This window comes from Capricornis sumatraensis, chromosome 21 (genome assembly GCF_032405125.1).
Source record: "Capricornis sumatraensis isolate serow.1 chromosome 21, serow.2, whole genome shotgun sequence".
In the NCBI taxonomy this organism is placed as follows: domain Eukaryota; kingdom Metazoa; phylum Chordata; class Mammalia; order Artiodactyla; family Bovidae; genus Capricornis; species Capricornis sumatraensis.
This window is the reverse complement of record NC_091089.1, coordinates 35,841,557-35,859,078: the sequence shown is the minus strand read 5'-3', so window position 1 is coordinate 35,859,078 and position 17,522 is coordinate 35,841,557. Positions and strand designations below refer to the sequence as shown.

Sequence of the window (17,522 nt, the reverse complement as noted above, 5' to 3'; positions counted from 1 at the left end):
AACGTGGAAGAAATGGACAAATTCTTAGAAAAGTACAATTTTCCAAAACTGAACCAGGAAGAAATAGAAAATCTTAACAGACCCATCACAAGCACGGAAAGTGAAACTCTAATCAGAAATCTTCCAGCAAACAAAAGCCCAGGTCCAGACGGCTTCACAGCTGAATTCTACCAAAAATTTCGAGAAGAGCTAACACCTATCCTACTCAAACTCTTCCAGAAAATTGCAGAGGAAGGTAAACTTCCAAACTCATTCTATGAGGCCACCATCACCCTAATACCAAAACCTGACAAAGATGTCACAAAAAAAGAAAACTACAGGCCAATATCACTGATGAACATAGATGCAAAAATCCTCAACAAAATTCTAGCAATCAGAATCCAACAACACATTAAAAAGATCATACACCATGACCAAGTGGGCTTTATCCCAGGGATGCAAGGATTCTTCAATATCCGCAAATCAATCAATGTAATTCACCACATTAACAAATTGAAAAATAAAAACCATATGATTATCTCAATAGATGCAGAGAAGGCCTTTGACAAAATTCAACATCCATTTATGATAAAAACTCTCCAGAAAGCAGGAATAGAAGGAACATACCTCAACATAATAAAAGCTATATATGACAAACCCACAGCAAACATTATCCTCAATGGTGAAAAATTGAAAGCATTTCCCCTAAAGTCAGGAACAAGACAAGGGTGTCCACTTTCACCGCTACTATTCAACATAGTTCTGGAAGTTTTGGCCACAGCAATCAGAGCAGAAAAAGAAATAAAAGGAATCCAAATTGGAAAAGAAGAAGTAAAACTCTCACTGTTTGCAGACGACATGATCCTCTACATGGAAAACCCTAAAGACTCCACCAGAAAATTACTAGAGCTCATCAATGAATATAGTAAAGTTGCAGGATATAAAATCAACACACAGAAATCCCTTGCATTCCTATACACTAATAATGAGAAAGTAGAAAAAGAAATTAAGGAAACAATTCCATTCACCATTGCAACGAAAAGAATAAAATACTTAGGAATATATCTACCCAAAGAAACTAAAGACCTATATATAGAAAACTATAAAACACTGATGAAAGAAATCAAAGAGGATACTAATAGATGGAGAAATATACCATGTTCATGGATCAGAAGAATCAACATAGTGAAAATGAGTATACTACCCAAAGCAATCTACAAATTCAATGCAATCCCTATCAAGCTACCAGCCATATTTTTCACAGAACTAGAACAAATAATTTCAAGATTTGTATGGAAATACAAAAAACCTCGAATTGCCAAAGCAATCTTGAGAAAGAAGAATGGAACTGGAGGAATCAACTTGCCTGACTTCAGGCTCTACTACAAAGCCACAGTCATCAAAACAGTATGGTACTGGCACAAAGACAGACATATAGATCAATGGAACAAAATAGAAAGCCCAGAGATAAATCCACACACATATGGACACCTTATCTTTGACAAAGGAGGCAAGAATATTCAATGGAGTAAAGACAATCTCTTTAACAAGTGGTGCTGGGAAAACTGGTCAACCACTTGTAAAAGAATGAAACTAGATCACTTTCTAACACCGTACACAAAAATAAACTCAAAATGGATTAAGGATCTAAATGTAAGACCAGAAACTATAAAACTCCTAGAGGAGAACATAGGCAAAACACTCTCAGACATAAATCACAGCAGGATCCTATATGATCCACCTCCCAGAATTCTGGAAATAAAAGCAAAAATAAACAAATGGGATCTAATTAAAATTAAAAGCTTCTGCACAACAAAGGAAACTATAAGCAAGGTGAAAAGACAGCCTTCTGAATGGGAGAAAATAATAGCAAATGAAGCAACTGACAAACAACTAATCTCAAAAATATACAAGCAACTTATGCAGCTCAATTCCAGAAAAATAAATGACCCAATCAAAAAATGGGCCAAAGAACTAAATAGACATTTCTCCAAAGAAGACGTACAGATGGCTAACAAACACATGAAAAGATGCTCAACATCACTCATTATCAGAGAAATGCAAATCAAAACCACAATGAGGTACCACTTCACACCAGTCAGAAAGGCTGCGATCCAAAAATCTGCAAGCAATAAATGCTGGAGAGGGTGTGGAGAAAAGGGAACCCTCCTACACTGTTGGTGGGAATGCAAACTAGTACAGCCACTATGGAGAACAGTGTGGAGATTCCTTAAAAAATTGCAAATAGAACTAACTTATGACCCAGCAATCCCACTGCTGGGCATACACACCGAGGAAACCAGAATTGAAAGAGACACATGTACCCCAATGTTCATCGCAGCACTGTTTATAATAGCCAGGACATGGAAGCAACCTAGATGTCCATCAGCAGATGAATGGATAAGAAAGCAGTGGTACATATACACAATGGAGTATTACTCAGCCGTTAAAAAGAATTCATTTGAATCAGTTCTGATGAGATGGATGAAACTGGAGCCGATTATACAGAGTGAAGTAAGCCAGAAAGAAAAACACCAATACAGTATACTAACACATATGTATGGAATTTAGAAAGATGGCAATGACGACCCTGTATGCAAGACAGGAAAAAAGACACAGCTGTGTATAACAGACTTTTGGACTCAGAGGGAGAGGGAGAGGGTGGGATGATTTGGGAGAATGGCATTCTATCACGTATACTATCATGTAAGAATTGAATCGCCAGTCCATGTCTGACGCAGGATACAGCTTACTTGGGTTGGTGCATGGGGATGACCCACTGAGATGTTATGGGGAGGGAGGGGAGGGGGGTTCATGTTTGGGAACACATGTAAGAATTAAAGATTCTAAAATTTAAAAAAAAATTAAAAAATTAATTAAAAAAAAAAAAAAAAGAAAGTGAAAGAGGAGAGCGAAAAAGTTGGCCTAAACCTCAACATTCAGAAAACGAAGATCATAGCATCCGGTCCCATCATTTCATGGCAAACAGATGGGGAAACAGTGGAAACAGTGTCAGACTTTATTGTTTTGGGCTGCAGAATCACTGCAGATGGTGACTGCAGCCATGAAATTAAAAGACGCTTACTCCTTGGAAGAAAAGTTATGACCAACCTAGATAGCATATTCAAAAGCAGAGACGTTACTTTGCTGACTAAGGTCCGTCTAGTCAAGGCTACGGTTTTCCTGTGGTCATGTATGGATGTGAGAGTTGGACTGTGAAGAAGGCTGAGGGCCGAAGAATTGATGCTTTTGAACTGTGGTGTTGGAGAAGACTCTTGAGAGTCCCTTGGACTGCAAGGAGATCCAACCAGTCCATTCTGAAGGAGATCAGCCCTGGGATTTCTTTGGAAGGAATGATGCTAAAGCTGAAGCTCCAGTACTTTGGCCACCTCATGCGAAGAGTTGACTCATTGGAAAAGACTCTGATGATGGGAGGGATTGGGGGCAGGAGGAGAAGGGGACGACCGAGGATGAGATGGATAGATGGCATCACGGACTCGATGGACCTGAGTCTGAGTGAACTCCGGGAGATGGTGATGGACAGGGAGGCCTGGCGTGCTGCGATTCATGGGGTCACAAAGAGTCGGACACGACTGAGCGACTGAACTGAACTGAACCATACATTAATACTTACCTCATTATCTTTAATAATGGCATAACGTTCTACTACACTTCTCCTTACTAATACACATTTAGCTTACTCCCAGGTTTCGCTGTTAGAAAATAACACAAGGAGCATTCTGCATAGATACCTGTGCATTCCTGTTGCAGGACTATGTATTTAAAGAATGTTTACAAGTAAATTTATTTCTAGATTTTTGTTTTCACAGCATCACTAGAACCAAGTGAAAAAAATGGCATGACTTAGATCTGATGTTGCTTAATTTAGTTGAATGTCATATCAATGCCTTCTGCTAGCGTCCACCTCCCTGTGAGAAGAGCAGCTGGTTTACCGACCCTGTGAACAACTCACTCTCTTTCCCAGGCCTGGGCCCTCTGGAGCTTCTCTGTATCGTTATAGTAATTATTGACAGGAAAAGTGATCACAAGGGCTGTGGCGTTACTGTAGTTTTGATCTAGAAAGGAAAAAGGTGACATCAAAAAGCAGATTACAAGTGTGCAGAAAGCCAGATCAATACGAGGGGGGCGGAAATCACAAGCTGGCTAGGTGCCCAATTTCTCACGGGGCTGAAGCTTAAACACGCCTGAGCTCGTGGAACAAAATGGGAGGTCACTTGACCTGGCGCTTGTGTAGTTCAGCTAGGGAGAAAAGGGGACTCTCGAGTAAACGTAGACGCGCTTGTCATTCCATCATCATGACTACCCAGCACGTGCTGGGTGACAATTTCAAACAAAGCGGAAAGGTGTTCGGGGGAAAGTCTCTCCTCCCTCCGTTCCCATCTGTGCCTTAGCTCTCCTCCTCACACCATGACGGCTGCGGCCCCTACCAGCCGCAGTCCACGTGCACACGCACGGGCTTCCCCTTGCCTTTCTGTTCACACAAATAGTAACACACCCTTCTGCAAATGCTGCCTTTAAATTCATATCCTGAGAATGCTGCTTTAATAGACACCGCACTTCCTTATTCTTGTTTCTGCTTATGATGTTTTATAGTACAGTTTAAATCCATCTCCAGTTGATGAATAGCTTTGCAAGTTTGGTTTGTTTTTGTTATAAGTAGAATTACTACAAAAATTAACCTGATATTTCTAACACATAAAATCTATATTTGTAGGATCAAATCTTACAAGTACTCAGAATCCAAAAAAAAAAAGTACATTTTAAATTTGGATGGATCTCCCAAACTGCCCTCCAAAAATGCCATCCTGTTTTTCATTACTTTATTCAACAAAGTATTTGCTGAGACCTACTGTGTGCCCGTGTTGTTTTAGGGACTGTGGATACATTAATGAGCAACAGAGGTTAAAAACCTCAACTTTCCTAGTGCTTATATTCTAGAACCATCTACACTCCCGCCAAAATGCAGTTTGCCCAAGCAGGATTTCATGCACACAGAGTTTTGTCAAATTCTCAGATCTTGGCTTTACCATCTGTTCTGAGCCACCACGGAAGACCATAAGACTATAAAGACTGCCTGCAACGCAAGAAACCAGGTTCGAGCCCTGAGTTGGGAAGATCCCCTGGAGGAGGAAATGGCAACACACTCCAGCATTCTTGCCTGGGAAAACCCATTGACAGAGGAGCCTGGCAGGCTACAACAGACCATGGGGTTTCAAAGAGCTGGACACCACTGAGTGACTAAGGCTTTGACTTTAGATCTTTGCTAATCTGTTTGTTATGTAAAAGACTGAAGTGAGAGGTGTTTCACTAGCTTGAGTAAGGTTCAGCACTTTCTCCATATAATTAAAAGCCCTTTGTACTTCTCTTATTAACATGCACACAGCTCTGCCCACTTCTTTTGCGGGGCTGACCTTGTCTTTTTTCCTCAAGAGCTCTCTGTATTAAGGAAACACTGTTATGTATACTAACTTTTTTCCTGCTCCAGTTGGCTATTTGTTCAGTTTCTTAAAATTTTATGTTTCTTCTCTACATAGGAACTTTAAATTCTCACACAGTCAAACTCATCAGGGTTTCCTTTTGCCGCTTTGCATTGTGTGTCCTGCTTAGAAATACCTTCTCCATCTAAAAACTACTTTATAGCTCATAATCTCTCCCTTCCCACCAGATGAGAAGAATATCTGGCCTCTTCGACCGGCTGGAGAAAAACCTGTTGAGCTGCTTATGATTAGGCTTCAGACGCCAAAGCTACCACGTGAGTTATTACCCCATCTACCTGGAGTAATCTGAGCAAAGCCCCACTGCTCCTCCCACTGGAAGTGTCTGACTCCTTAACCAACTGGTTTAGAAGGAAAAAAAAAAATCTCTTTTCTTTCCCTCTATATCTCACATGTCTCTCCTCCATTACTGATGTTCTTAACCCGAGGTCCATGGACTCACTGGCGGCTCTCTGGATGAGTTTCAAGGGTCCCATGAACTTGAGACTGAGCAACATATTATGTGGATGTTGAGACCAAGTAACATATTATGTGGATGTTAACAGTGACGTTGTTCTGGGAAAATGTCCTTAGCTGTTGACAGCTTCCTGGAAAGTAACCTAAAAATGGCTTAAACCACTTCTTCCAAATGCACAATAAAACTGAAAGCCAAAGGACATATGGTATTTGGGATGCAGTATATTGGGTAATTAATGAGTGTCTGACTGATGAAATCCTCATAATTACCACCTGACTGTTAATGACAGAACCAAGACTGCTTTATCCAGTAAGGAGAGTAAAAGCTTCTCTCACTTACCATCATAGCCTCCAAGCACAAGCCATGGGAACACTGGGCCACCAAACGTCCCCAGGCAAGGATCGTGGAGCAAACTGGTGTCATTCAGGGAAGCAGGAGCCCTGCCAGGAATTCAGAGAACACATTCCAATTAGAACAACCTCAACACATCACAGAGACCCAGACGTTTACACAACAGTCACGAGGCTGATTAAGAATGTGGGCCTGAGGTCCCCTTGGGTGAATGATACAGTTCAGTATTTGCTTTTCGGAGCTCAGAGTCACTGAGAGAGAGGCAGGCAAATACAGTGAGATGTGGCTGACATCAGCTGGTACCCAGAGGAGGAAGCTGCTAATATGTGGTGAAAGCTGTTACTATAAAGAGAACTTTAGGTACAGACCCAGTCTCTAAGGAGGAGGGGGAATTCACCTGCACAGGAGGAGGTGAAGGCTTCCAGGCACCATACCAGCAGGAAGAGAAGAAAAGAGCATGAGGAGAAAAGAGAACAGACAGTGGCCTGAGGGACCACGGGAAGTCCTGGGTCTGTGTGTGGGGTACCCATAATGGGGGCCTCCCAAGGAGGGGGTGGGGCTGGGAAGGAAGAAGGAGGCAATGGAAGGAAGGGGTGAGCATCTTGACCAGTGGTTGGGGTGTTTATTCTGTTGGCACCTGGGAACAATCAAAGCACTTATTGCTTCACAGGCTCGTGTTTATAGAGGTGACCACCTGAAGACCGTAAACACAGCACAAGCGCCTAGAGTCAGCCACACTCCAGGAACAAGAACAGACGGAACCTCAGGTCACTGAACGGGGCCAGAAGCCAGAGTACTTGGCTGTGGAGACGTGGTTAATTGAGCAGCATGTTCAAAGGTGACGGGGAGCGATTTCTCTGCTTCTGTAATGAACGAACAGCCAGAGCGGTTGTCTGAGTGGCTGAACAACTTTCTGTGGGCCAGGTCAGGCCAAGTGACAGGGCGTCCAGGGAGGGCAGAGAAGCGAGCGCTCCTCCTGCCACAGGGCAGGCCTAAAGGTCACCTCACAGGTCACCCCGCACAGCTTCTCTGTGACTAACTCAAACCACACGCTGGCCTGTGCGGCCAGACAAGCCTCCGAGGCAAAGCAACTTTAGCCTTCTCCCATCTACACTGAACTGCAATCCGGCCCCCACTCCTTAAGGGGACGCTGCATGTTTTGAAAAGTCAGTGTTGTGAAATCAATTTATATTTGAAAGATAAGAAAAGGCATTAGAGGCTTCTGTCTTTGCACCAAGAAACCAGCTCAGAAATGCTTGGGGTGGTATGGCAGATGCAACTAGGTGTAATCCAGCTGGGAGGGAGTCAGGGGCTGGGAGGTACCTCGATGACACATGGTGAACACTCCACCTCAGGGCCTTTGCACCTGCTGCCCGTCTACTTGGAAAGCATTTCCCCAACTCTCACAGGCTCCCTCTGTTCCCCTCCGCTGAGCAGGCTCTGCTGCACTTGGGAGTGGCACTTCCAGGCAAGCCCATCCTCGCCCGGCTTCCTTCTCCCTTCTCCCATGGCATCGCCTGGACCTGGTGCTGCCTTGACCCAGCATCAGGCCGAGTATCGCTTTACCCTGAGGGTCCCGCTGTCTGCTCCCTGCTAGGGCTCTAGCAACTACAGCGGTGTGTGGCCACAGCAGCTGTCACCTGCTGGAGGGACGGAGGAAGGACCACCCTCGCCACGTACCGGACGCAGTAGAGGAAGTGCGTGTGGTAATCCGCGTACACGAAGAAGTCATCCCCGACCTGATGGTCCAGCACGGAGTGGCTGTTCTGGAAGTAATTCAGCACGCTCAGGACGGTGCAGTTCTGGTTGTATGGCGAGAGGGGCGCCACGCAGATGTCCCGCAGGGTCACAGTCTCGTTGTTGTAAGAAGCAGTGATGCTCTCGATGGCGGTTTGTAAGTCAAGGACCTGAAAGAGGATATTTTTAAATAAACCCAGAGATACATCAGTTTTCCTTCAGATGCTGATTAACGCTTACTGCTCTGGGGCGGTGGCGGGAGGGGGACAGTGGTTAGAAGATAAAAGAGTCTTTGGGGAAAATCCTTCCTGAGACAGGGGAGAAGACTGAGATAAATGAGGATGAAAATATTTTCAAGTTTACCATAATTTTGCTGAGGATCAGCACACTGGGGCACTCAGAGAGAGGGGGAGGGGACACCACGACAGGCCACATCCCAGCACAGGACACACCAACTCAGGCCCTCCCACCTGGAGCAACAGTGGCCACCAAGGGGAGCCCGGGGACATCTGCTGGGTCTTCCTGACAGGCCCTCCCGTCCCCAACAATCACCACCTCGCTCCATACTATGCTTATTTACATATATTCTCATTTTTTCTAGTACAGAATAGAAATACACTGCAGGAGGTAAATGACAACATGTGCACCTTTTGCAACAAACTGGGAGAAAGCAATGGTCACCGGGTGCAAAAGATTGTGTTAGACTCTTGGGAACATGCTGATGTTTTCTCAGCTATCAGATGTTCTGTAGGGCAAGAGCAATGTTGAGAGGAAAAAGTATGCAAATGTACAACTGTTCATTGAGAATTAAGTGGGAGGCAGTTAATTTACAGACAGCTCTCCAGGGCAAGTGTGGGAAGGGAGGATGGGCAGATTTAAAGGATTCTGTAGGAGCATGGGGTGGATCTTATTCCAAACGCAGGCCAGGAGCCCACATTCAGGCAGTGACAAGGTCATTCCTGCAGTTGCTGAGGGGTGAGGGTCCGCAGTGATGCAGCAGCCCCTCCAAGGTCTCTAGGACAACACAAGAAGCTTTATCCCTTGGGGTCCTGGTGTATTACTTATCAATTACTCGCGGAAAAAATTATTCAGTTCCGAAGGTGAATATATTAATAAATACATTCTGTTTCAATAGAGACATGCTCTTCTCAATTTCAAGCAAGACCTCCCGTATGAAATAAATACAAAAGTGGTCTACAGTAAATTTTTCATGAAGTTCAACACTGGTCACTTTTTGGAAAGTAAGTGAAAAGTGTCTTATCATTAAGGTTTACTAGATAAACCATCAAAGTCAGCCCGAAACGCACATCAAGTAATCTGGTTGAAAGCTGGCCTGGTCCTGGCTTCCCAGGAAGTGGCTTCTGCCAAGAGCTGATTACCTGGTGCAGAATGTCTATGGCGAGGGGAGGCCCGAAGGGCACGTCGGCTCCGGAGGGGTAGGGCTCGTATGTGTGTGGCGGGGTGTGGGGGGCCCGGATGATGAGCTGCTCCGTGCGGAAGAAGGGCCCGAAGTGCGTGTCGAAGTACTCCTTCTCCTGGCGGGCCTGGCTGCCGGGGGCCGACCAGAGGTCCACCGGGTTGGTTGTGACCTGGATGAACACCAGGCCTGAGGAACAGGCGGCGATGAAGGCCACGGAGAACAACACGACACAGCCGGGGTGCCTCACACAGAAGGAGCCCCACCGTTCGAAGAGCCGCCGCAGATGGGCCTCCAAGGCGGCGCCCAGAGGGTCACAGCAGCTTGGCCCCCCTGGAAGAGCAGGAGAGGAAGGGAGGGGGAAGGTTAAGAGCCAAGCCATTCCTGAAAGTCGGAACAGGGAGAGTGTTAGCTACCACTGCATGTGGCGAGACTCACAGCCACACAGGGACACCCAGGGACGTGCATGAGACCATCCCCTGGCCCACCCAGCTACCTGTCTGCTGGAGAAGCGGCCCTGCTCACTGGCGCACAGTGACCACCAGCCCCTTCCTGAGAGGGACAGTACTCACACAGAAGCCTCGGAAAAGCCAAGTGCTCTGAGCATTGCAGCCAAAGCAGTTCCCTCCAACTGTTCCTACCCCCTGCTCTCACCCCAGGCCCAGATCACTCTACAGATATTATGAACCAGGTGATTCCCATCTACCACCCATTTCCAGCTGTCAGTGCCGCAAACACAGGGACCCTGTCCCCATCCGTTGTGTCCCCAGCACGGGCTCAGTGCTGCTCCCAGAAGAGGCGCGTCAACGGTAAAGAAACAAACACTCTCTTGCCAACGGTGCCAACCCTTTTACTTAAGTACAAATGTGCCTACCTTTGTCACTAGCGTTTATAGAGAAAGGTATATTGCCATCAATGGGGGTAAACTCAGAGACAAAATACCGTTTTCTGAAAGACAAAAGCACGTAAGTCATGTTAGTGGACTTCAGCATCATGAGATTGTTCTTGACGGTCCCACAACCCTATAAAAAGCTTACTTCCTCATCCTGTTTGCTTCCTTCCTAACTGGTGCCTTCCTTTCCCAAAGCTCCCTTGCTCCAGGTCTCTCTGCTCACTAGTCTCAGGGGAAATTTTAAGAAGGTATGAAGAAGATAATTTCACCTTGTAGCCCTCACTCACATTTAAAAGTTTTAGGTCCTTTAAAAAACGCAGTGAACACTATATTCCAGAACAATGAGCACATCTGGTGCCTAGATCTTGGTTTCTAAACACCCTTTTCCAGGGAAAGGAACCAGGGTTCCTTGCAGAAGAGGGTGCTTCTAGTGCTGGGGCAGGGAAAATACTGAAACATCCTGTGATTCCAGAAAAAAGAACAAGCTTGAGAAAGGTGAGGGCATGCTTAGAAAACACACAGGAGCCAGCAGAAGGTGCTGCCAGTGGTCAAAATTGGGAAGATCTCAGCAAAAATATGAATGATGATACGAAACAGAGATCACAGTTATTTTTTTTTAAGTGCATTATGTAAACATAACTAAATAAATATTAGTTAAGTAAGTAGGGGAGAAGGAAGAAGACAGTAAGTCCAGTTAGTAAATGGAGAAGGAACGAGGGAAACAAAATGTCACCATTAGGTAAAAACCTCAAGACTTAAGTGTTGAAGACCCACGGATGGATGCTAAAATCAATGGACGACAGTTTGAGGAGAAATGAGGTTATCAGCACAGTCTCAACACAGCTCCCTAAAGATGTTTATCAACTCCAAAGAAAGGAACAGTAGCTTCACAGTGGAAAAACCCAGCAGACACCTTCTAAACCAAACGATGTAGGCTAATATCACCAGTGATGATACATACTGGCATCAGAAGCCGTTGACATGATACACTGAGAAAGACACATCGAGTCTGAGATGTTGTCAAACACCTCCACCTAATCATGAGAAAACATCAGATAAAACCAAATTTGGGTATTATTATTGGGGTACTATTTTACAAAAGACCAGCACTCATCAAAAGCGTCAAGGTCATAAAAGAAAAGGAAAGATGAGCAACTGTCATGGATTGAAGGAGACAAATAAAACAAGAAGTGAATGTGACATGGGGTCCTGAAACAGAAAAAGGAAGAACCTTAGAGGAAAAACTGGTAAAACCTAAAAAAACACGGTGGTTTAACCAATAATGGTATACCAATGTTATTTTCATGGTTTTGATTAAATTATATACTATGGGTGATGTGAGTGGTAACAGAGGAAGCCAGTAGAGATATCAACTCTAACTATTTCTGCACCCTTTTAGTAAGTCTAAAATTATTTCAAAAGACAAAAGTTTTAAATGAATGTGTTGTCCTAAGTCAAGACGCAGGTATCTAAAAGGACTACAGTGCCGCATTTAAAAGGATTTGCATCAGATTTGGCTCCAAAGACATTCTGTTAAAAAATAGGTCTTTTAAATCACATGCCATTTTTGAATAAACCAATGAAACTAACTTTAAACATCTCAACCTCTAAATAGGCTTTTGATGGTTGACTAGATGCAGGACATAAGCAAGTCCTGGAATTGTATTAATGCAGATCTTTGTTCTTACTCTCAGGAACCAAAGTCTACCAAGTGAAAGCTTAGAAATGCCACTGGGCTAAGTTTGCTCTTCTTGTCTGGGGGGATGGGAAACAAAACAGATTACCTGTAGCACCACACAGCAAAGAACACTCCAAAAAACACGAGCAGGAAAGCCATGTAGGTGCTCCACATGATGACGTACATTGCGTCGAGACCCAGGATTCTCCAGGGAACGGGAGGGGGCGGGGGCTGGGGCTTGGGGCCACAGACAGCCGAGCAGTCCTGGCAGCTGCACGGCCCCGTGACCTCGTCCACCGACTCGTCACAGCCCTTGGTGGCATTGTTCATGGGCTGCATCCCATGGGTCGGAAGATCTGTAGGAAGAAGTATGTTAAGAATCTCCATTAAAAAAATTTAATTACAAGGGTTGTACTAAATCATCACCCCACTCCAGTCCTCTTGCCTGGAAAATCCCATGGACAGAGGAGCCTGGTGGGCTGCAGTCCATGGGGTCGCTGAGGGTTGGACACAACTGAGCGACTTCACTTTCACTTTTCACTTTCATGCATTGGAGAAGGAAATGGCAACCCACTCCAGTGTTCTTGCCTGGAGAATCCCAGGGACGGGGGAGCCTTGTGGGCTGCCGTCTATGGGGTCGCACAGAGTCGGACACAACTGAAGTGACTCAGCAGTAGCAGCAGTAGTACTAAATCATATTTTAACCGAATGATAAGCATACTGAAAGAAGTCATGCAACCAGAAGAATAAGAAAGACTGGAGGTTTCTGGGTGATCGAGTTATGCTTTGCTGTTTAGTCCTGCAAAATTTTAAGTTAACCTCAATAACTTTGGGCACAGGGCTCATCACCAACGTTCAAGTCCACCATATTTCAGTGTAAACTTTCAATCAAATGTTGATCTCCACTGAGGAGCTAGTTTAATACTAAGTCAAAGCTTCTGAAAAGGCTCCTCTTTTTATTCTACATTTTTTATTTTGTTTTGGAATGTGGCCAATTAACAGTGTAACAGTTTCAGGTGAAAGACAAAGGGACTCAGCCATACGTACACATGTCCCCATTCTCCCTCAGACTCCCCTCCCAACCAGGCTGTCACGTGACACTGAGCAGAGCTGCCTGTGCTGTACAGCAGGTCCTGGTTGGTTATCCATTTTATTTTTTGTAAAGGCTCTTTTTTTTTTTCACAAATGACTTATTCCTTGAAGTATGTATCAGCACCTGAAGGCAACTCTTCCTCTCTACCTGCTCATCCAGCCCCTGATAACCCAGAGGTTACCCCTCCAGCTACCTCTCGCTGGAGGAAATTCCAGGACCTACTGATCTGAATTCATCTTCTTATTGCACGTTAGGGTTCCCGGGCTTTAAAAAACCGTTAAGTACAATACTCCAAACCTGGGGGGTGGGGGGTCTCGTCCCCACCTGAAAAGACAGGGGTGATGGTGAAGGGCGCCTGGCCATTGTCCTTGTTGAACATGTACTGGATCCAGTTGGTAGCATTGCAGGCGCTGGCCTCACGCCCACACAGCAGCCCCAGGGCCTTCTCATTGCTCGAGGGGGCCTCCACATCCCGGCAGGCGTTGTACATGGCTGGTGGGGCAGGAAGGGAGAAGGCTGAAACCGCGCTGCTGGAATTCACCAGGTGAGAGCTTACAGGGGGCCTCTCACGTGTGAACATGGAAATCCAGACAGGGTTTCCCAGCAAGCAGGGGCTGGGACTCCGGACAGCAACCACTGAGGGAAGGAACGGAGGTCACCTCTGACACTGGCTCGTCACCCTGCAAGCGACAGGCTAGGCCGGATTCCAAGCAACTTAAATTCAAAGGCAGGACAAGCCGTGGCCATCCCAGTCCACAGGGCCCTGGAGAAGTGTCACCCCCGAGCAGGGAAGAGCACACTGAAGGCCAAGGAGGGAGAAGCAAGACCCTCAGGGCCTCTTCAGTCAGTGCAGCTCGTTCCAAGAAACTACCGCTGGTGAGTGATGGAACCTCCAGGGTAAAAACCGGTCTCGGGATAGAATTCACCTGCGAATGAACTGAGCAACACTCTCTTCCGGAGCTTGATTTTAGTATGCATAAAGACACAGGAAATAGCAATGTCAAGGACTTTCTGCACAGAAGAAAGCAGTAGTAATGGGTCTTACTTGTTTTTGTTGCTGTTCAGTTGCCAAGTCCTGTCTGACTCTGTGCTCCATGGACTGGAGTACACTAGGCTTCAACGGGTCTTATATTAACATTCAATTGCCAGTCCCTGCTAGTTAGAAACTTCCTAAAACCTTCTTTCCCTAACCTTTAGAGAGATACTTAGAAATTCATTGTGCTTTACCCTCACTCTTGAAAGGCAGGTTAGCTAGGGCAATAGTTTCTTTCAGAACTGTGATAACCCCACTGCTTTAGGGCCTCTAGCTTTGCTGGACAGAGAATCTCCAATTGTCATTCTTTTGAAGTGATTTCCACCTTTTCTCTACTTGCATTTAAGATTATCTGTCATTCAGATTTTGTAGTTTTTAAAATGAGCTATATTAAGTTACAAATTCCTTTTTTTACACCTTTATTGAGATAACTCACATACAATTCACCAATTTAAAGTTACAACTTGATGCCTTTTAGCATATTCAGAAATCATCACCACAGTCAATTTTAAAACATCTTCATCACCTTAAGAAAGAAACCCAGGACCTTTAACTAATGCTCCCTTATCCCCCCATCCCCTTAAGCCCTAAGCAAATATTAATCTACTTCTGTGTCTACAGATTTGCCTATTCTAGACATTTCATATAAATTAAATCATGTATAGTCTTTTGTGACTGGCTTCTACCACTTAGCATGATGACTACATTCCCACCAGCTGTGTATGAAGGTTCCCATTTCTCCCCATACCTGCCAGAACTTGTCTTTTTATTTCAGCCACCCTACTGCCTCTCAAGTGGTACCTCATTGCGGTTTTGATTTGCATTCCCCTGATGACGGATTTTAAGCATCTTTGCATAAATGTATTGACTATTTGTATAAATAATATCCTCAGAAAAATGTTTGCTCAGATTCTTTGCCCATTTTTAATTGGGTTATTTTCTTTTTGAGTTGTCAGAGGTCTTTATATATTCTAGACACAAGTCCTTCATTAAACACATGCTTTGCGAATATTTCTGCCTCTTTTTGATGGTGTCCATCAAAGTGCAAGTTTTTTATGAAGTTTTTTGGTTACATTTTTAATTGATCATTATAGTAACTGACTACAGTTGCTCTTATAGTCAACAACTTTGCTGAATTCTCATTCTCTCATTTTACTGTTTTGGGGCCCATTCTTTATTCAGCTGCATCTAGTCTATCTTTTAATCCACTTGCATGACTATTTCTCATTAACTGGATCTTCCAGTTGGTTCTGTTTCTAATCTGTTCATTCTCTTTCCCTAGGGTCCTACTCTTTCAGAACTCTTTCATTTCGGTCGTTTTCAACTAACATGACACGGTCTTTTTCAGACTGCTCTATGATCTTCAGTTGCTGGGATACCTTTCTCCTGTTTGTCACACCTGCTTACGTTCCCTTATGGTGACTGGTTTCTTCACAGGCAAAATCTCTCTGCCAACTAGGTCTCCCTTCCACCCATCTCTGCAGTCTTGCAATAACTCATGAAGTTATGCCATTTCATGTCCAACAGAACCAAAGTCCAAATGGTTCCTAAAATGGATAGAAATAAGCTTGCACAAACTAAAAATTTCCATGAGGGAACTTATAGTTAGGAAGGAGTTAAAGCAAATACTTTAAGGAGATCGTTTCATAGGTTGTAGCTCAAGTCCCAGAAGACAAGCAAAGCAACAACTCACATTTCCACTGGCATTTCAGTGCTAACGGAACTGAGAACTGTCCTTTTGCACAGACCTGACAGGACAACTTGATCCACTGTCCTGATATCAAATCTAAAAGAGGGATAATTCAAAAGTTGACTTACCATTGGCAAAACGCTCTCCAACATAGTACTGTAATTCTTTTACATTTGTTCTCGTCTCATTTGTAGTAGGATCCACATAATCTTCAGTTGCTGTAACATTCAGAAACTGACTTTGTCGAGGGCTACATGTCAGCTCACAAAACAGGTTCACTAGGTTATAAAAACAGGATGGACATCTAAAGAAAAAGCAAACCATTCTGAATGATCTCGTGGATAACAGGGCCAGCAAAAATATGATTTAAAATACACAAAGACTATTTAAGATTTATTGTAAATCGGCAAATGGATTACCATAAGGACGTATTAAACCCAGCAATTCCAAACCTAAAACCTCGTGTTAAAATAAAGACACGTCTTTAAAAACCACCCTAATTACTAACATTTGTGCTGCCCAGATGTAATTTCAAGAAACAAATGCTCTCTGAATCCTGCACTTTATAATTCGGTCATGTTTCCTGTATCTTGAAGCCAAAAGGACTTAGGACTACCATGGTGACATTCTGATTGAAAATAAAAAAGGGGGAAAATGAGATTTACACATTAGTGCTTTCATCTCGGAACCTACTGAAGGGCTCTCTTTCAAGCCCCAGATAACCTTAGGCCGTCTCTAAACTCAAGAGGATTCCCCATGATTAGAGAAGATGAAAGAACAGCAGCGGTGTTCTCCAGCTACATGCATTTCAGAAGCACCTGGTTTTCATAAGAACCACAAGCTGTCCTCTGTTAAGCTTCTCATGTTGACCAGCTATGTGGCAGAAGCCCTCGGTCTTCCCCTTTAGTTCCCTGTTGTCTGCAAAAGCTAGTCCTTCATCAGGCTTGCATTCTTGCAATACAACAAATGCAGACTGCCCCCCATTCTGCTCCCATGCAGATGACCACCCATGACACAGAACAAGGACGGTCTGGTCTCGGCCTTCAAAGTGCCGGTCTCGTGGGACGCTCCTGGCGGTCTGGTGGTTAAGACTCCTCGCCTTCAACGTTAAGAGTCATGGGTTCTATCCCTGGTCAGGGAACTAAACTAAGATCCCACATGCTGCACGACGTGGCCAAAAATAAAACAAAAGCCTCCAGTCTAGTGGAGGAACAGACACACACACTGACTTGCTTTCAGGAGTCCCACGCTTTACTGTGACAGACAGGAATGACAATTACACCACCTGAACAGAAATCCCTCCTGGGGTCCACTGCTTCCTACCACTTTCCAGAAATTACAAACTTCTCTCCATGGCACTCCACTTAACTTCTACAGTCATCAGTTTGGACAGCTGCACGATATTCCATATTAGCATCTCATTGCTATTATAAATAAAGCTTTGCTGCCTCTGATGACACGGGAAACACTTGGCTATCTTTTGATGTTGATGCCCATAATGCCTCACGTAGAGTAGATGCTAAATAAATGTATTTGGCCGAATGACAGCTTCAATCTGGCTCCAGCAAGAACCATGAGATTTCCTTCCATAAGATACACTGGCCTGATTAGAGTCTCAACTCTAATGCTCTAATCAGATCTATTACTACATTGTATGTTGTCTTCACAGAACATACAGA

The 17,522-nt window shown here is 44.4% G+C and overlaps 1 protein-coding gene across 1 annotated transcript in view; it reads right to left on the bottom strand.

The window, feature by feature from the left end:
- Positions 1-17,522, bottom strand: part of LOC138097528 (NPC intracellular cholesterol transporter 1-like) — a 69,582-nt gene that overhangs the window by 21,532 nt on the left and 30,528 nt on the right. The window contains 8 exon segments of the mRNA XM_068993735.1: positions 3,953-4,055; positions 6,292-6,392; positions 7,984-8,210; positions 9,420-9,790; positions 10,332-10,405; positions 12,134-12,383; positions 13,445-13,612; positions 15,972-16,147. Coding sequence (XP_068849836.1) covers positions 3,953-4,055; positions 6,292-6,392; positions 7,984-8,210; positions 9,420-9,790; positions 10,332-10,405; positions 12,134-12,383; positions 13,445-13,612; positions 15,972-16,147 — 1,470 coding nt within the window.